Source organism: Clavelina lepadiformis, chromosome 7 (assembly GCF_947623445.1).
Source record: "Clavelina lepadiformis chromosome 7, kaClaLepa1.1, whole genome shotgun sequence".
Lineage (NCBI taxonomy): Eukaryota > Metazoa > Chordata > Ascidiacea > Aplousobranchia > Clavelinidae > Clavelina > Clavelina lepadiformis.
Window position 1 is genome coordinate 13637593 of NC_135246.1, and position 14630 is coordinate 13652222.

Consider the following 14630-nt stretch of genomic DNA (forward strand, 5'->3'; position numbering starts at 1 on the left):
TTCTGATTGGTCTAAATAGGTTTTTTAAAGCCCTACGTAGGACGTACAACAAATTCATAAAGATCTTAGTTTTAGGGGTTTGACACCTCCTTAAGTCTCACGTATTGATTTGCGCAGGCAACATGACTATACAAAAGTTTGCTAATTGTTGCACAACGTCTATACCTCTATAAACATTTGAAACGCATTTCCGATACGTGCAATTTTATCACATTAATTTGCTGACACGCATATTCTTTCACTATCACTCATTTGTCGTGTGATAAATGGATTTGTCTGGATAGTTTGTCACAAAAGAGCAAAGCATTTTTGCACACGGATAAGGATTGGAATTAATAATCAGCAAAGTTTATCATTCGACTCCAAAGTCGGGTGTATTTTTGATTAGAATTGCACTTTTGCCGTATAAAATTATTATTTTCAGTCCAAATTTTTTCCTTTTATCCCGGTAAATATTTCTTGCCACAATTTTGAAGATAGTTTTGTTACGTTTAAATCGAAACTTGCTAAAAGCATTCACAAAAATACAGCATGCTCAAGCTAGTTCTCTGCAATCTTATCAATATTCTGTAAAATCTTTATTGAAATTTTATACATGGAAGGTATAAGAAGAAGCACATTTACACTACAATTATGAGTGTGATACAGGAAAATGCTTAAAAGATTTAAAAAATTAAATTATTGTGATTTTTGCGACAAGTCAGTTGCCGTTTGTATATTGCTAACGTAGTGTTGTCATTGCAATGCATGAAAAAGGAAACGATTTTCTCCCATTGCTGTTACCAGTAATGCTTCCGCCTTATTTCGAATAAGCTCCAGTTGCACAAAACAGGAAAGATACCTATGACAGTAAAACGTTTAGACTGTGTGTAACTCTGAAGTGTAAACAGTGCAAAAGCTAATGGTTTGGTAACAAACTACAACTTAATATTGTAACGAAAATGTCTTTTGTGCAGATTTTGAGTTTTGTAAGATATTTGAGTGCATTTCAATAATGGTTATAAATATTAAATTTTATTTTTTGTTTAAAACCAAGCGCGTGTGATTTTAAGGGTAAATTACAACAAGAGTAGAAAGTACCGTTAATTTCAAAGTGGTTTGCTGACACGTTTTAAAATGAGTTTACATAAAAATACCTTAACGATCCACTTTTAACAGTTTCCAATTAGTAATGCATGCAGCATAAGCAGTTAAGGCGCAGCATCAACCCAAAACATAGCACTGAATTAGTTGGTGTGTGTGCAGGACATAAGTAACTTATTTTGGACGTGTAAATAAATTGTTTATCGTTCATATTTACGTGTTCAAGGATTCTCGTAGCCCTTGCTGAGCAAAATGTCGTCATACTTTTTCCGAAGCTTACCAAAGTTATACAATAGAAAACAACATGCGCTAGCCCATTGCAAACCTCTGTACGAAGATGCTGTAAAATCATTAATGGGTTTCCCAAAATTGGAGATTTCTGAAGGCAGTGTGTTAGACTACAATGGTACCAGGATCATGTTGATGAAGGAATTGTTGAGAAATATTGATATCACTGATAAAGATCTTAATAAAATGAACGTGATTCACGTAGCCGGAACCAAAGGAAAAGGATCAACGTGCACTTTTGTTGAAAGCATTCTCCAGGATCATGGAGTACGAACTGGTTTTTTGACATCACCTCACGTCATTGAAAATCGTGAAAGAATCCACATAAATGGCAAGCCTATTTCAGCTGAATTGTTTGGAAACTACTTCTGGGAAGTGTGTGATAGGTTGGGGAAGTTTGGTAATGTTCAAGATGTCGTCCCCTCCTACTTTTGGTTGTTGACTTTGTTGGGGTTTTATATATTCAAGCATGAGAAAGTTGATGCTGTTATTTTAGAAGTTGGAATAGGTGGCGCATACGATTCAACTAATGTGGTCAACCAACCTACTGTATGTGGTATTACATCTTTAGCTCTTGAACATACTTATGATTTGGGCAAATCCATGAAAATGATTGCTTGGCATAAAGCCGGCATACTTAAACGAAATGCACCTGCGTTTGTTGTTCCACAAACACCAGAATGTATGAGTGTGATACAGAGAAAGGCTGAAGAAATTGGGACCGTTGTTAAAGTGGTACCCAGTCTAACTGATTACTGGAACGATGATGATTTGATTGATTTAAAACTTGGTCTACCCGGTGAACATCAAACTACAAATGCTTCATTGGCGTTGCAACTATCTCATTACTGGCTGAGTCGTCACCAAAATAACACAGGTAACAGACAGGAATTAACGTATTTCAATCTTCAAGGTTCTAACTCTCATGCCTTACCGTTTCACATCAGCAAGCTTGCCAAAAAAGCTTTGTCATCAGAAAGACATTTGTTAGGACGGGCTGAAAAAATAAAATGTGGATCAGTTACATTTTATCTCGATGGGGCTCACACTGCTGAAAGCATTGAACTGGCAGCCAACTGGTTTCGAGAAGAAGCTGAGAAAGAAGCAGCGCTGCTGGATGTCCCATGTGAAAAAGTGTTGGTATTCAACGTTTCTGGAGAAAGGGACGCCACCAGTTTTTTGAAATTGCTTCAACCATTCAATTTTAGTGGAGCAATTTTCACTACAAATGATATGTCTTTGAAAAAAAATCTGTTTCTTGATGAAACAATACGAGCCGATAATTGCTCGGCAGAAGAGGAATCGAAGAAAATTCATGATAATTTGAATGTGTGGAAATCAATGTGCGGTGGTAATCCAACGACCGTTGAAAATTCTCATGTGTTTCCCAGCGCAGCAGATGCATTGTGTTGGTTGTCAAGCCACTTAGATGAAGATAATTTCAACCGTATTGCTTCGTTGGCGAGTTCGGAGCAAATACAAGTTAGTAGTTTTCATGGAAAGCATGTACAAGTTTTTGTGACAGGAAGCTTTCGACTGGTCGGAGCTTACCTTAGACTTTTAGACTTTGAGCAACACACCTGATTGTTTTCTTGTTTACTGTATATATTTTGTTATACACAGACTGTGTTATATTTCTGGGCTATTATTTAATGTAATAGTTGTAATTTGTAACACATATTTACTAACTACTTGAAAATACTGCGTATGCAAATGTGTTTAAGGTTGTAACATGTTAAAGTGGATATAGCTGCTTATATAAGGAGGCAACTTTGCCACTGTTTCTATCTATAGTTACGTAACCAATTCTTAATTAAAAGTAGTGTCCTTTTCAGCACATGTTCAAATAAGAAGTTCTAAAATGTATCGCTTTTTTCTTACTATCATGATGCAAAGCGGTTCGGATAAAAACGATTGGGTTTATTTAATGTTTTTGTTTTCTTGGCAAAATAAAGGCATAATTAATTGAGCACAGACAACTGCTTTTGTTATGAAAACGGTGTCACATCCTACTTAAGAATTGTCATGCAATTTATTTGTCACAGAAACAATTGTATTGTATATAATGCTATACTGTGTGTAGCCGGAGCCGGATTAAGACTGTAGTGGGCCTCAGACTGAAAGGTATCAAGCGGCCTATATGGAATTCTCTCTCTACCATTTATAACGAAATAAAATGCATACAGAAAATATTACGAACAGTATTACCTCAAACGTACGTGTAATGAAAATGCCGTATTAAAAAATTTTAACCAACAAGTTCTCTATAAATCATACTTAAAAGTTTGGTTTGTTTCATAAAACAAATATATGTAGGTTATAATAAGTTAAGAAAGATGAACTGCGACTTTACATTAGGGGAATTACCTATCAACACAATTTGATCGCTTCTTGGTGAATTGGAATCAATAAATTACATTATTCGACGACCTAGCTTATTTTGTAAACCAAGGTACTTGTTTGTAACATTTTTTGTATGCTGCTCAGCATTTTGCTGAGTGTTTATATGCACGAATTCTTTCTGCGGTTTAAATCTTTCGATCAGCTATTTTTTTAATCCGATATGGTGCAAAGTATAGTCCAGCTTCACCGTGCTCTATAGATGAAAGCCACGTCCACGAGCCAAGTTTGGTTTAACACAAAACATGTGATGTTAAAGAATTAATATTCAAAAAAATTTAGTTTTACAAGACAAACATGCCGTTTAACGAATACAAGTCAAATTAAGCCTAGCACAGGCTACACACGACATGATATTTTTTCTGAGTTTGTTAAGTAGCTATTCATGGATTTAGATGTGATATAAGAATAGGTCTTCCAAATATACTTTGTGTCTATCTTCTGCATTTTGCAACCACGGCAGCAAGCAGCAATGGGTCGAGCAATAACGATTCATAGGTATGCTCTTTGTACCATTTTCGATGACAATTTCAAGGAAAACCACAAAATGGAAACGGAAATACTCGCTCTGTAGCATAGACTCAGAAACGTCTAAGACGGTTCGTTTCGTAACAATCAGTGAAATATCGCCAAGTAAGTCGTGCAAAAACTCTTTTCAGGCCAAAGACGACAAAGGTAGGCAGGCAAGAATACATAAATCGCAGGCATTCCAAAATCAGTACAAAATTTATCACTGTATGTTAATAACGTTTAAAGTACGGTGATCTTCATTTTGGTAACGAAATTAATATCTCGAAAGCAAACGTTTGACAGCGAACGTTTAACGTAACCGTTGCAGGCTTTTACGTGAGTAATAAAACCAGTGACTGGTTTATTACAACAAGTCAAAAGAAGTTACAGTATATAAGGAATCAAACAATTCAGCAAACAAATATCCATTTTTGCTTTGGAAAAAAGTTTTTGAAAAGTCGTTTTAGATATATGCTTTGAATTTTATTTACAATATTTATTTAAAAAAGTTGTTATCGTACCACAAGTTGTAGGCTATTCCCAGAGTCACGGAACAATTTCCTGTAATTTTTAGAATAAAAAATCAATTGATAAGTCATTTATGTCCCATAATGTCAATAATTGTGAAAAACAATCATCTCTTTTAACACAAAAATATAACTAAGGGATGCGAAAGTTTTGCAAAGTTACGTATTTCGTATAATACCACATAAAGAAACAAGAGAAAAGGTTGCAAAAGTTGATAGAAATAAATTAAAGTTAACTTTTAAAGTGTTTCGTTATTCTACCATTGCTTTCATACTGTGTTATTGTATAGGCCTACTGTAAATTTGATGTTTATTTGCATGTCGCCATACAAGACTTGCTTAACAGTATGTCAATCAAGTAAATATTTGACAAACAAACCAGGTATCTACAAACTTTTGCTATAAACGTGCTTATTTTTTATAAAGTCGTTTGCATTCAGGTGGGCCTATTTTTGCCAGTGCGCTTGGAGCTGCAGCCCCGTCAGCCCCCACCTTAATCCGTTACTGATTACAACTGCGTAATTGATCAATAATAACCAAACTACTGTTCGCACTGTTTTTCATGGCAGTTTTACGTCGTGGGTAAGCGGCTCTGGGCCAAAAAATAGAAAACTTGAATTACACGGTATAGCATACATCAGCGAATGAAAGATGGCCGAAACCGAGAGGTGTTTTATGGTTATTGACATGTAGGTCAATTAAACTGTTTTCTCTCTATTGGAAGGCTTTGTTTTAAATTGACTTCAAAATTTAGTAAACAATTCCTTTGGAATGAAGTTTTTATTTGACATTTAACTATCTCGGTATTAAACAATACAATACCAGTAATAAACTTGTATTTTTTGACGGAAATAATTGTAAAATCTCTATTACTCAGTAACTTGCCAATAAAAAATGAAACACTTTTTCATCTAAAGCACAAGGTTTGGCAATTGACGTGATTCGTAGATATGAACTAAAAACGTTGTTTACTGATTTTGTAAACAATTTATTTCCTCAAAATAAACTTTTTCATCGTTTTCGCACGAATCCTTGTAGTAAAATTCAACTTGATGGGAAAAAATCAACAATGATCATTGCTAAAACCAAACGAAAATGGCACGTAATATGTGCTAAATATCTTGCTGTGGTGAAGCAACATTGAAATTGTAAGACAAACCACAAAAATTCTATCAATTTTATAAGAAATAATCCAAACAGATATTTAGACCATACAGCCTACTTTGTTTAGTGCGTATTGTTTCACCAATATCAAAGTTTTATTTGCACCAGTTATAAATTTTAATTTACACCACTGACTTTTGGTGTGTTAACAAGTTTGACTTTAAAAATAAAGTATTTCCAATCTGGAACGAACTCTACTCCAATTTAATCAATTTAACCAGAAATTTCCATCCAATGTGGAGGAGTTGTCGTAATATAAATTTTGTCATCACATTGTAGATTCAATGTAGGAATGAATCAGGCAAGTAGATCTTAATGCCAAACCTGCTCGGAGCAAGTGTAAAAACCTTTAACTATATCTGCATGTCTTATTTGATTTTTAAAGGTAGACTATATGCTGTGCGTTCGTAATATCTGCGCGATTGTACCCTTCACCGTTTACAGCAAGTGAAGCGTAGCGTGGTATAGACCATAGGAGGTATCTTGAAGTGGAGCATTTAAATAGAATATAAAGAAATAAAGAGAAACCCGGGAGAGAAATCCCAATGTTCAAAAATCAAATCGTAAAAAGGTAAGAGCTGTGTATCAGCCTGTGTTGTGCGTTTCACGTGCTTACTCTTTTTGTTATGCCCGATATGGCTGTTTATCCGGGCGTTACACCAGCGATGGAAGTCATCATTGCATATGGCGTCATATTACTTTTATAGCTTGAGAACTATATGGTAAACCTACTCAAACACATTGCGTTTTCTTTTTTTTTGTATATTTTCGTTACACAATGTAAAATTTTAAATAAATAATCAATTGACTCTCTTTAATCTGTAACCGTGAAAGTTTTAGGATCTCGATCTGTGTGTGTATTGGTGTGTTGTCCGTTTTTTTAGTAATTACATCTTTAAAAGCCATAACTGCAGCCGATTTGGAAGTTCAATGACTGGAAACTGGAAGCCAGCCCCCGGCGGCAGATTACCTTGTAATGTCACTGCATCTGAGCAGTGTCGGTAAATGCGCTTGCTTGGTATAGGACACGCATTGTGTGTGCGAGCTTAGCTATAGTTCCAGTCCTTTAAAGCAATAGAAAGTTTAAGAACAGGTTGTGTAATTTGCGTTGGGATAAGATAGAAAACAATAGTAACATACTGTATTACTATACACGGAAATCGTAGTCAATACGAAAACTGTATTGACTATGGCAAACTATAGAGCATAAATCAAAGAGAAAAATAGTACACCACTTGAATTGATCGAGATCTGGATCGTGTACGTTGCTTGTGTAAGAAATGTGACAAAGTTGAGAAATAAAACAAAGATTTGGGCAAAGCAAATGCTGATTTGTTATTTTCGTTTTGGTAGTAAACAGCGCGGGGCCCAAGTAGGGTTGGGATCTCGGGAAATCTCGATCTTAAAATACCTGGATTTTAACCCTTTTTCTAGTTCCGTTCTCGGGAGTAATTTTATCAAGATCCCGGGATTTCAAGAATGTAGCTATGAACGTCAAGGCCGTGCAATTTCGCATAAAATTGTAAATTTTATTTTAGTTTAAAGCAGTTTTACAATACAAGCCGGCTACTCGGCTCTTGGATATTTTGCCAATAAAATCAGGAGCCGCCTTAATGATAACACTCTTGATGTGCTCCTGTTTATGCGTCAATATTGGTTAGGTTGAATAATCATTAGGTTGATTTGTTCTGGGATTAATTGTATATACATTGGTTAAACAGTTAAGTTGGTCTGGGTTTACTCGTCCATGGGTTAAATTGACCATTAATGACCAACCACCGGACGGATACCTCACAATGCTGTATAGCCAGTTTGCTGTAGTGTGTTTCGACACTTCAGTCTAAACCAGGGGTCTCATAAACACGCGGTCTGCGCAATTTTAGAACTTTCAAATAATAAACAATTAACCCTTCCATCCGTCGGTTAACCCATCGGTAAATCATTATTCCATTATTGTATTGTGTTATCTTTTTAATGTTTTAGTTTGTATTGCAGTTTGCGATCCTAGAGTTAACATAACATAACCCTTCAGTAAGTGTGTGACAAAAACCTTTGTGTCCTAAAAATGCATCGACATTGTGGAATTAACTTTCGACACCAATGCAGAAAGATCTAACATATACATCTAAACTAAAAAGGGAACACGCATAACCATACTTACGAAAATGCTCATTTTTACTTTTAGTTTTACCCTGGCGATAAAAATTGTCTTTCCATGATCGGAGACTGACATTCCATCCATAATAATAGGCGCTGTTAAGCCTCATGTATTTGATTTTCGTAGGCAAGGTGACTATAAAAAAGTTTGCTAATGGCTGCACATCGTCTATACCTGTAAATGTTTGGAACGCGTTTCCGATACGTGCAGTTTTATCGCATTAATTTACTCTTTCGCTATCGCTGGTGTCGTGTGATATATGGATTTGTCTGAAAAGCCTGTCACGAAGAGCAAGGCATTTTTGCACAGAAATAAGGATTGGAAATAACAATCAGCAAAGTTTATCATTCAGCTCAAAAATCAAACGTATTTTTGATAAGAATTGTATTCTTGCTGTATAAAATTACTTTTTTTCAGAAAGAATATTTTCTTTTTATCCCGATAAACATTTCTTGAGACAATTTTGAAGATAGTTTTGTTACGTTTAAATCGAAACGTGCTAAAAGTATTCACGAAAATACAGCATGCTCAAGCTTGTTCTCTGCAATCTTATTTATATGGTGTAAAAACTTTAATGAGATTTCATAAATGGGAAGTATAAGAAGGAGCACACTTGCATTACAATGGTACCAGGACCAATGAAGAAAATAGAAATGATATAGTTAATGTATTTAGTAACATATTTGTATATTGCTAACGTAGTGTTATCATTGTAATGCATGAAAAAGGAAACGATTTTCTCCCATTACAGTTGCCAGTAATGCTTCCGCCTTATTTGGAAAAAGCTTTGGTTGCACAAAACAGGGTAGAAACCTACGACAGTAAAACGTGTGTAACTCTGAAGTGTAAACAGTGCAAAAACTAATGGTTACAAACTACAACTTAATATTGTAACGTCAAATGTCTTTTGTGCAGATTTTGAGTTTTGTAAGATATTTGAATGTATTTTAATAATAGTTGTAAATATTAAATTATATCCTTTGTTTAAAACCAAGCGCGTGTGGTTGAAATCCAAACAACTGTCTGCAGCGAAAAGCATTGTGATTTTAAGGGTAAATTACAAAAGGAGTAGAAAATACCATTAATTTCAAAGTAGTTTGCTGTCACGTTTTAAAATGAGTTTACATAAAAATACCTTAACGATCCGCTTTTAACAGTTTCCGGTAAGTAATGCATTCAGTTTATGCAGCTTAAGCAGTTAAGGCGCAGCATCAACCCAAAACGTAACACTGAATTAGTTGGTTTGTGCACAGGAGATAAGTAAGTTATGTTGGACGTGTAAATTGTTTATCGTTTATTTTTGGGTGTTAAGAATCGCATTTCGCAGCTCTTGCTGAGCAAAATGTCGTCACACTTTTTCCGAAGCGTACCAAAGTTATGCAATAGAAAACAACATGCGCTAGCCCATCACAAACCTCTGTACAAAGATGCTGTAAAATCATTAATGGGCTTCCAAAAATTGGAGATTTCTGAAGAAAGTAAGTTGGACTACAATGGTACCAGGAACATGTTGATGAAGGAACTGTTGAGAAATATTGATGTCACTGATAAAGATCTCAATAAAATGAACGTGATTCACGTAGCCGGAACCAAAGGAAAAGGATCAACTTGCACTTTTGTTGAAAGCATTCTCCAGCATCATGGAGTGCGAACTGGTCTTTTGACATCACCTCACGTCATTGAAAATCGTGAAAGAGTCCACATAGATGGCAAACCTATTTCAGCTGAATTGTTTGGAAATTATTTCTGGGCAGTATATGATAGGTTGGGGAAGTTTGGTAATCTTCAAGATCTCGTTCCCTCCTATTTTTGGTTGTTAAATATGTTGGGTTTTTATATATTCAAGCATGAGAAAGTTGACGCTGTTATTGTAGAAGTTGGAATAGGTGGCGCATACGATTCAACTAATGTGGTCAACCAACCTACTGTATGTGGTATTACATCTTTAGCTCTTGAACATACTGATGATTTGGGCAAGTCTATGAAAATGATCGCTTGGCATAAAGCCGGCATACTTAAACGAAATGCACCTGCGTTTGTTGTTCCACAAACACTAGAATGTATGAGTGTGATACAGAGAAAGGCTGAAGATATTGGGACCGTTGTTAAAGTGGTACCCAGTCTAACAGATTACTGGAACGATGATGATTTGATTGATTTAAAACTTGGTCTACCCGGTGAACATCAAACTACAAATGCTTCATTGGCGTTGCAACTATCTCATTACTGGCTGAGTCGCCACCAAAATGACACAGGTAACGGACAGGAATTAACGTATTTCAATCTTCAAGGTTCTAACTCTCATGCCTTACCGTTTCAAATCAGCAAGCTTGCCAAAAAAGCTTTGTCAGAAAGCCATTTGTTAGGACGGGCTGAAAAAATAAAATGTGGATCAGTTACATTTTATCTTGATGGGGCTCACACTGCTGAAAGCATTAAACTGGCAGCCAACTGGTTTCGAGAAGAAGCTGAGAAAGAAGCAGCGCTGCTGGATGTCCCATGTGAAAAAGTGTTGGTATTCAACGTTTCTGGAGAAAGGGACGCCACCAGTTTTTTAAAATTTCTTCAACCATTCAATTTTAGTGGAGCAATTTTTACTACAAATGATACGTCTTTGAAAAAAAATCTGTTTCTTGATGAAACAATACGAGCCGATAATTACTCGGAGGAAGAAGAATTGAAGAAACTTCATCAGAATTTGAATGTGTGGAAATCAATGTGCGGTGGTAATCCAACGAACGTTGAAAATTCTCATGTGTTTCCCAGCGCAGCAGATGCATTGTGCTGGTTGTCAAGCCACTTAGATGAAGATACTTTCAACCGTATTGCTCCGTTGGCGAGTTCGGAGCAAATAAAAGCTAGTAGTTTTCATGGAAAGCATGTACAAGTTTTTGTGACAGGAAGTTTTCGTTTGGTTGGAGCTTATTTGACGCTCCTAATGGATAGCACGCAATGATTTTGTTACACATAGATCGTTAAACGTTTATTTCAGTTTTATGTATGTTATATTGTAAAAATAGTTGTTACGTAAGTGGGTTTTTGTTGAAATATACGCGTAAATATGCTTAAACCAAAATATTTTTACCACATAACAAAACGGCGTCACAAAATTTAAAAATATCAAGAATTTCGATATTTTTAAAATAATTTTAAAAATTTAATTTAGGTTGTATATAGTTTTAGAAATGACAACAATTGGACTAAGAAAAGGTGCCAAAAAGTTTTACACTGAAGTTTAGATTTTTATTTCGTGTTTGAATTATTCCGTCGTATAGTGTAGACTGTAGAGTTTATATGCGAGAGAGACCCGCTAAAGCAGCCTGAAAAGAAATCGATATAAAGCAAGTGTGCTCCATTCTTGAATCATATCAATCACTTTCAATTATTTTCAAAAATGTTTCAGCATTTATTTTTTATTTTATTGAAATAATTTTCTAAATTATTTATTTATTTGACTCAAATATTTTGTTTTTCAAAGAAACTTTCAGCAGGAATGCCAAATGTAGAGTCACATATAAGAATGTATAATGTGCATGCGTGCTGCAGAATTTATGTTGCATAAACTGTTCAAATTCCCTAAATAATTCCACAAATGTATTTTATTCAAAACATATTTAAAAGTTATTGATACCCTTATTTTTTGTTGTGCAATAGTTGTGTGCATTTCTTTATATATCGTGTGTGACTAAGAAAGTAATATACTGGATTTTGAGTGACACTTTTAAAACTAGCCTATGCGTAAATACGTCGTATATATTCTATCAATGTAGCCAATAAACATGCAATGTTATAAGTAGGAATTATTTAGGTAAAATTTTGCTTTAAATTAAATTCAAATCATAATGCATTTGGGATTTTGTCGTCATTACGCAATTATTAGAAGGAGCCAGTTTGCAAGAAGTCAGCATACAATGCAGTTGACGTCAGGTCAACAGGAACCGACTTACGAAAATGCTATTCGATTCTTGGTCAAACATCAGCACAACAAAGGTTACACTGTAGAGGAAACGCGGCGTAAAGTTGCTCTCAATGGAATGAAAGAATTTTTGCAAAGAGTTGACATAAGTGACAAAGATCTCGACAATATGAAGATTATCCATGTTACTGGAACCAAGGGTAAAGGATCAACATGTGCATTTGTTGAAAGTATACTGCGTCAACATGGCGTACGTACTGGTTTCTTAAACTCGCCTCATTTGCTGGAAAACAGAGAACGAATTCGAATCAATGGAAAACCGATTTCCCGAGATCTTTTTTCAAAGTACTTTTGGGAGATTCACATTAAACTGATGAAAACCAAAGCTTTGTACAAAATGGACATTCCACCATATTTCCATATTTTTACATTGCTAAGTTTCTACGTCTTTAAACACGAAAATGTCGACGCGGCAATCATAGAAGTTGGCATAGGCGGAGAAAACGATCAAACCAATGTAGCAAAGCATCCGGTAGTCTGCGGCGTGTCTTCCATTGGAATCGATCATACTGATCATTTGGGCGACAATATTGCCTCGGTAGCATGGCATAAAAGTGGAATATTCAGGGAAAATGTGCCTGCTTTTACAGTACAGCATCAACCGCTGGAGGCAATGAAAGTTTTACAACAAAGATCTAATGAAATTGGTGCTAGTTTGCATGTTGCTCCAGAATTGAAAGAATATTCATCTAACGATAAAAATGCTGTTGATATAAAGTTAGGACTTGCAGGAAATTTCCAGAAATTGAATGCTTCTCTTGCACTTCAACTATCCAAATACTGGTTAAATCAATACGGTTTCAGCAAACAAACAGAAATAAACAAACCTTTTGCACTTGACTCACTTTATCGAGAAGGTTTGAGTAGTTGTCATTGGACCGGTCGGGCGCAAGTTGTAAAGTTCAACTCAGCCACATTCTACTTGGATGGTGCTCATACAGCAGAAAGCATTCAATTTGCTGCTGATTGGTTCAAGCAAGAATCAGAAAAAGAAAAAACAAGTCTAGATCGACCATGCATGAAAATGTTAGCAATCAATGTTAGCACAAGTAAAATCATCTACCATTTGCTTTCGATACTTTATGAATGTGGATTTGACAAAGCAATATTTACTCCAGCTATCATTGGATCTAACTCGCCACCTGGCTTTATTGACGAAACCATAAATAAGCGATCTCTCAATGATCCATTTGAAAGTGTTATTCGCAACCGAAGTGAATGGAGCCGACTCCTTTCCGAACACAATTTGAAAGCAACCAACGATAATTGTCTACATTACCCGTGTGCAGCTGATGCTATTCGATGGATGTCTCAAAAGAGAGAAGCTGAATTGTATGCACGTTGTGGAATGTGGACCTCAGACAAGCCAAAACAAGACCCGGAATTAGAAGGAAAACATGTCCAGGTTCTTGTTACTGGCAGCCTCAGCTTGCTTGGAATTTACCTGAGGCTATTATGCCCCGACGTGAATGATTAGGAAAATGTTTTTAAACCAATTTTTTGTTTGGCTTGGCGTTATTTTATAAGCAGCAGTTTATTCATGAACTTGTAATAACTTTCTAAACTGCATGCAGAGCAGCTTTCTTTCAATACTGATAAAACTGCAGTCGAATGCAACATGTGCAGAATATGAATAATTAATTTCCCGTGTAGCCTACATTTAAACGTGAGATCATGTTTCCTGTTCTATGAACAGTAATTTGTCATGTATAAAATATTTTGTGAAATTGTATTGTATACAAACAGATGCATACATTTCACCATACGCTTGCCGTTATACAAACGTTAGTTAGCTTACGCTTCAAAATGTGTTACCAAAGCCCCAACCGTTATTAGTGTATTCAGTTTTGCTAAACACGTGCTATGGGAGTTATTATTGATAAATCGGCATGTTCGATATCAATTGAGGAGAATTGATTGATACAAAATTCGTTCACAATTCGTATTCTAACGTTTATTCTTATTGTTTATAGACTTTGGCAAGCCACTAGGTGCCTTTTCCCACAAGATAATTTTAAAGGGAATTAAGCATTGAAGCTTCACATCAAGTAATAATGCTGCAAACTCGTTTTGTGAAAATTGACGTTATAAGGAGGAAATGATATCACAAATACTTCCTTGCAGGCTAGGTTTAATGGCAAATGTACCAATTAGAGCATATACTTCATATGCTTGCACACGTAATTATGCTATCGACTCGTATTATCTGTTGTTTTGAGAAATGTATGCTATAGACATATAGTATAGACTATAGACGCAACACATATATTTTTCTGGTTTGTACCTGGTGCAACATGGCCTTGCATCATACTTACTAGTTAAACCTAACTGCGATTTATTGAATGCATTGTTATCAATAAAATACAGGGTGCGGCAGAAAAACCTACCACATTTCAAATTGTTATTGTACCAAAGCTGTAGCAGTCTGACAGGAAGTTGAATTGAAATTTTGCAGCCAAGGACTTACCATTTGTGTTTCCGGTTTTAGTTTTTATAAGTATATAATGTTTTGTGCAAATTTTTA

The 14630-nt window shown here is 35.5% G+C and overlaps 3 protein-coding genes across 3 annotated transcripts; all 3 read left to right on the forward strand.

Annotated features, from left to right (window-relative positions):
- The first annotated feature begins 1118 nt into the window (after nt 1-1118).
- LOC143465198 (folylpolyglutamate synthase, mitochondrial-like) lies at nt 1119-3476 on the forward strand. The gene has a single exon (XM_076963387.1). The coding sequence runs from the start codon at nt 1336-1338 to the stop codon at nt 2953-2955; it is 1620 nt and encodes a 539-aa protein (XP_076819502.1). The 5' UTR covers nt 1119-1335; the 3' UTR covers nt 2956-3476.
- Nucleotides 3477-9472: 5996 nt separating this feature from the next.
- Nucleotides 9473-11086, forward strand: LOC143466186 (folylpolyglutamate synthase, mitochondrial-like). Its single transcript, XM_076964824.1, has one exon. It carries the CDS (start codon nt 9473-9475, stop codon nt 11084-11086), a length of 1614 nt encoding a protein of 537 aa, XP_076820939.1.
- An 886-nt stretch (nt 11087-11972) lies between these two features.
- On the forward strand, nt 11973-13732 carry LOC143465954 (folylpolyglutamate synthase, mitochondrial-like). The gene has a single exon (XM_076964498.1). It carries the CDS (start codon nt 11973-11975, stop codon nt 13581-13583), a length of 1611 nt encoding a protein of 536 aa, XP_076820613.1. The 3' UTR covers nt 13584-13732.
- The last annotated feature ends 898 nt before the right edge of the window (nt 13733-14630 follow it).

Bases quoted from the DNA above. Each gene is read 5' to 3' on its own strand.
- LOC143466186 (XM_076964824.1), top strand. From the start codon at position 9,473: ATGTCGTCACACTTTTTCCGAAGCGTACCAAAGTTATGCAATAGAAAA.
- LOC143465198 (XM_076963387.1), top strand. From the start codon at position 1,336: ATGTCGTCATACTTTTTCCGAAGCTTACCAAAGTTATACAATAGAAAA.
- LOC143465954 (XM_076964498.1), top strand. From the start codon at position 11,973: ATGCATTTGGGATTTTGTCGTCATTACGCAATTATTAGAAGGAGCCAG.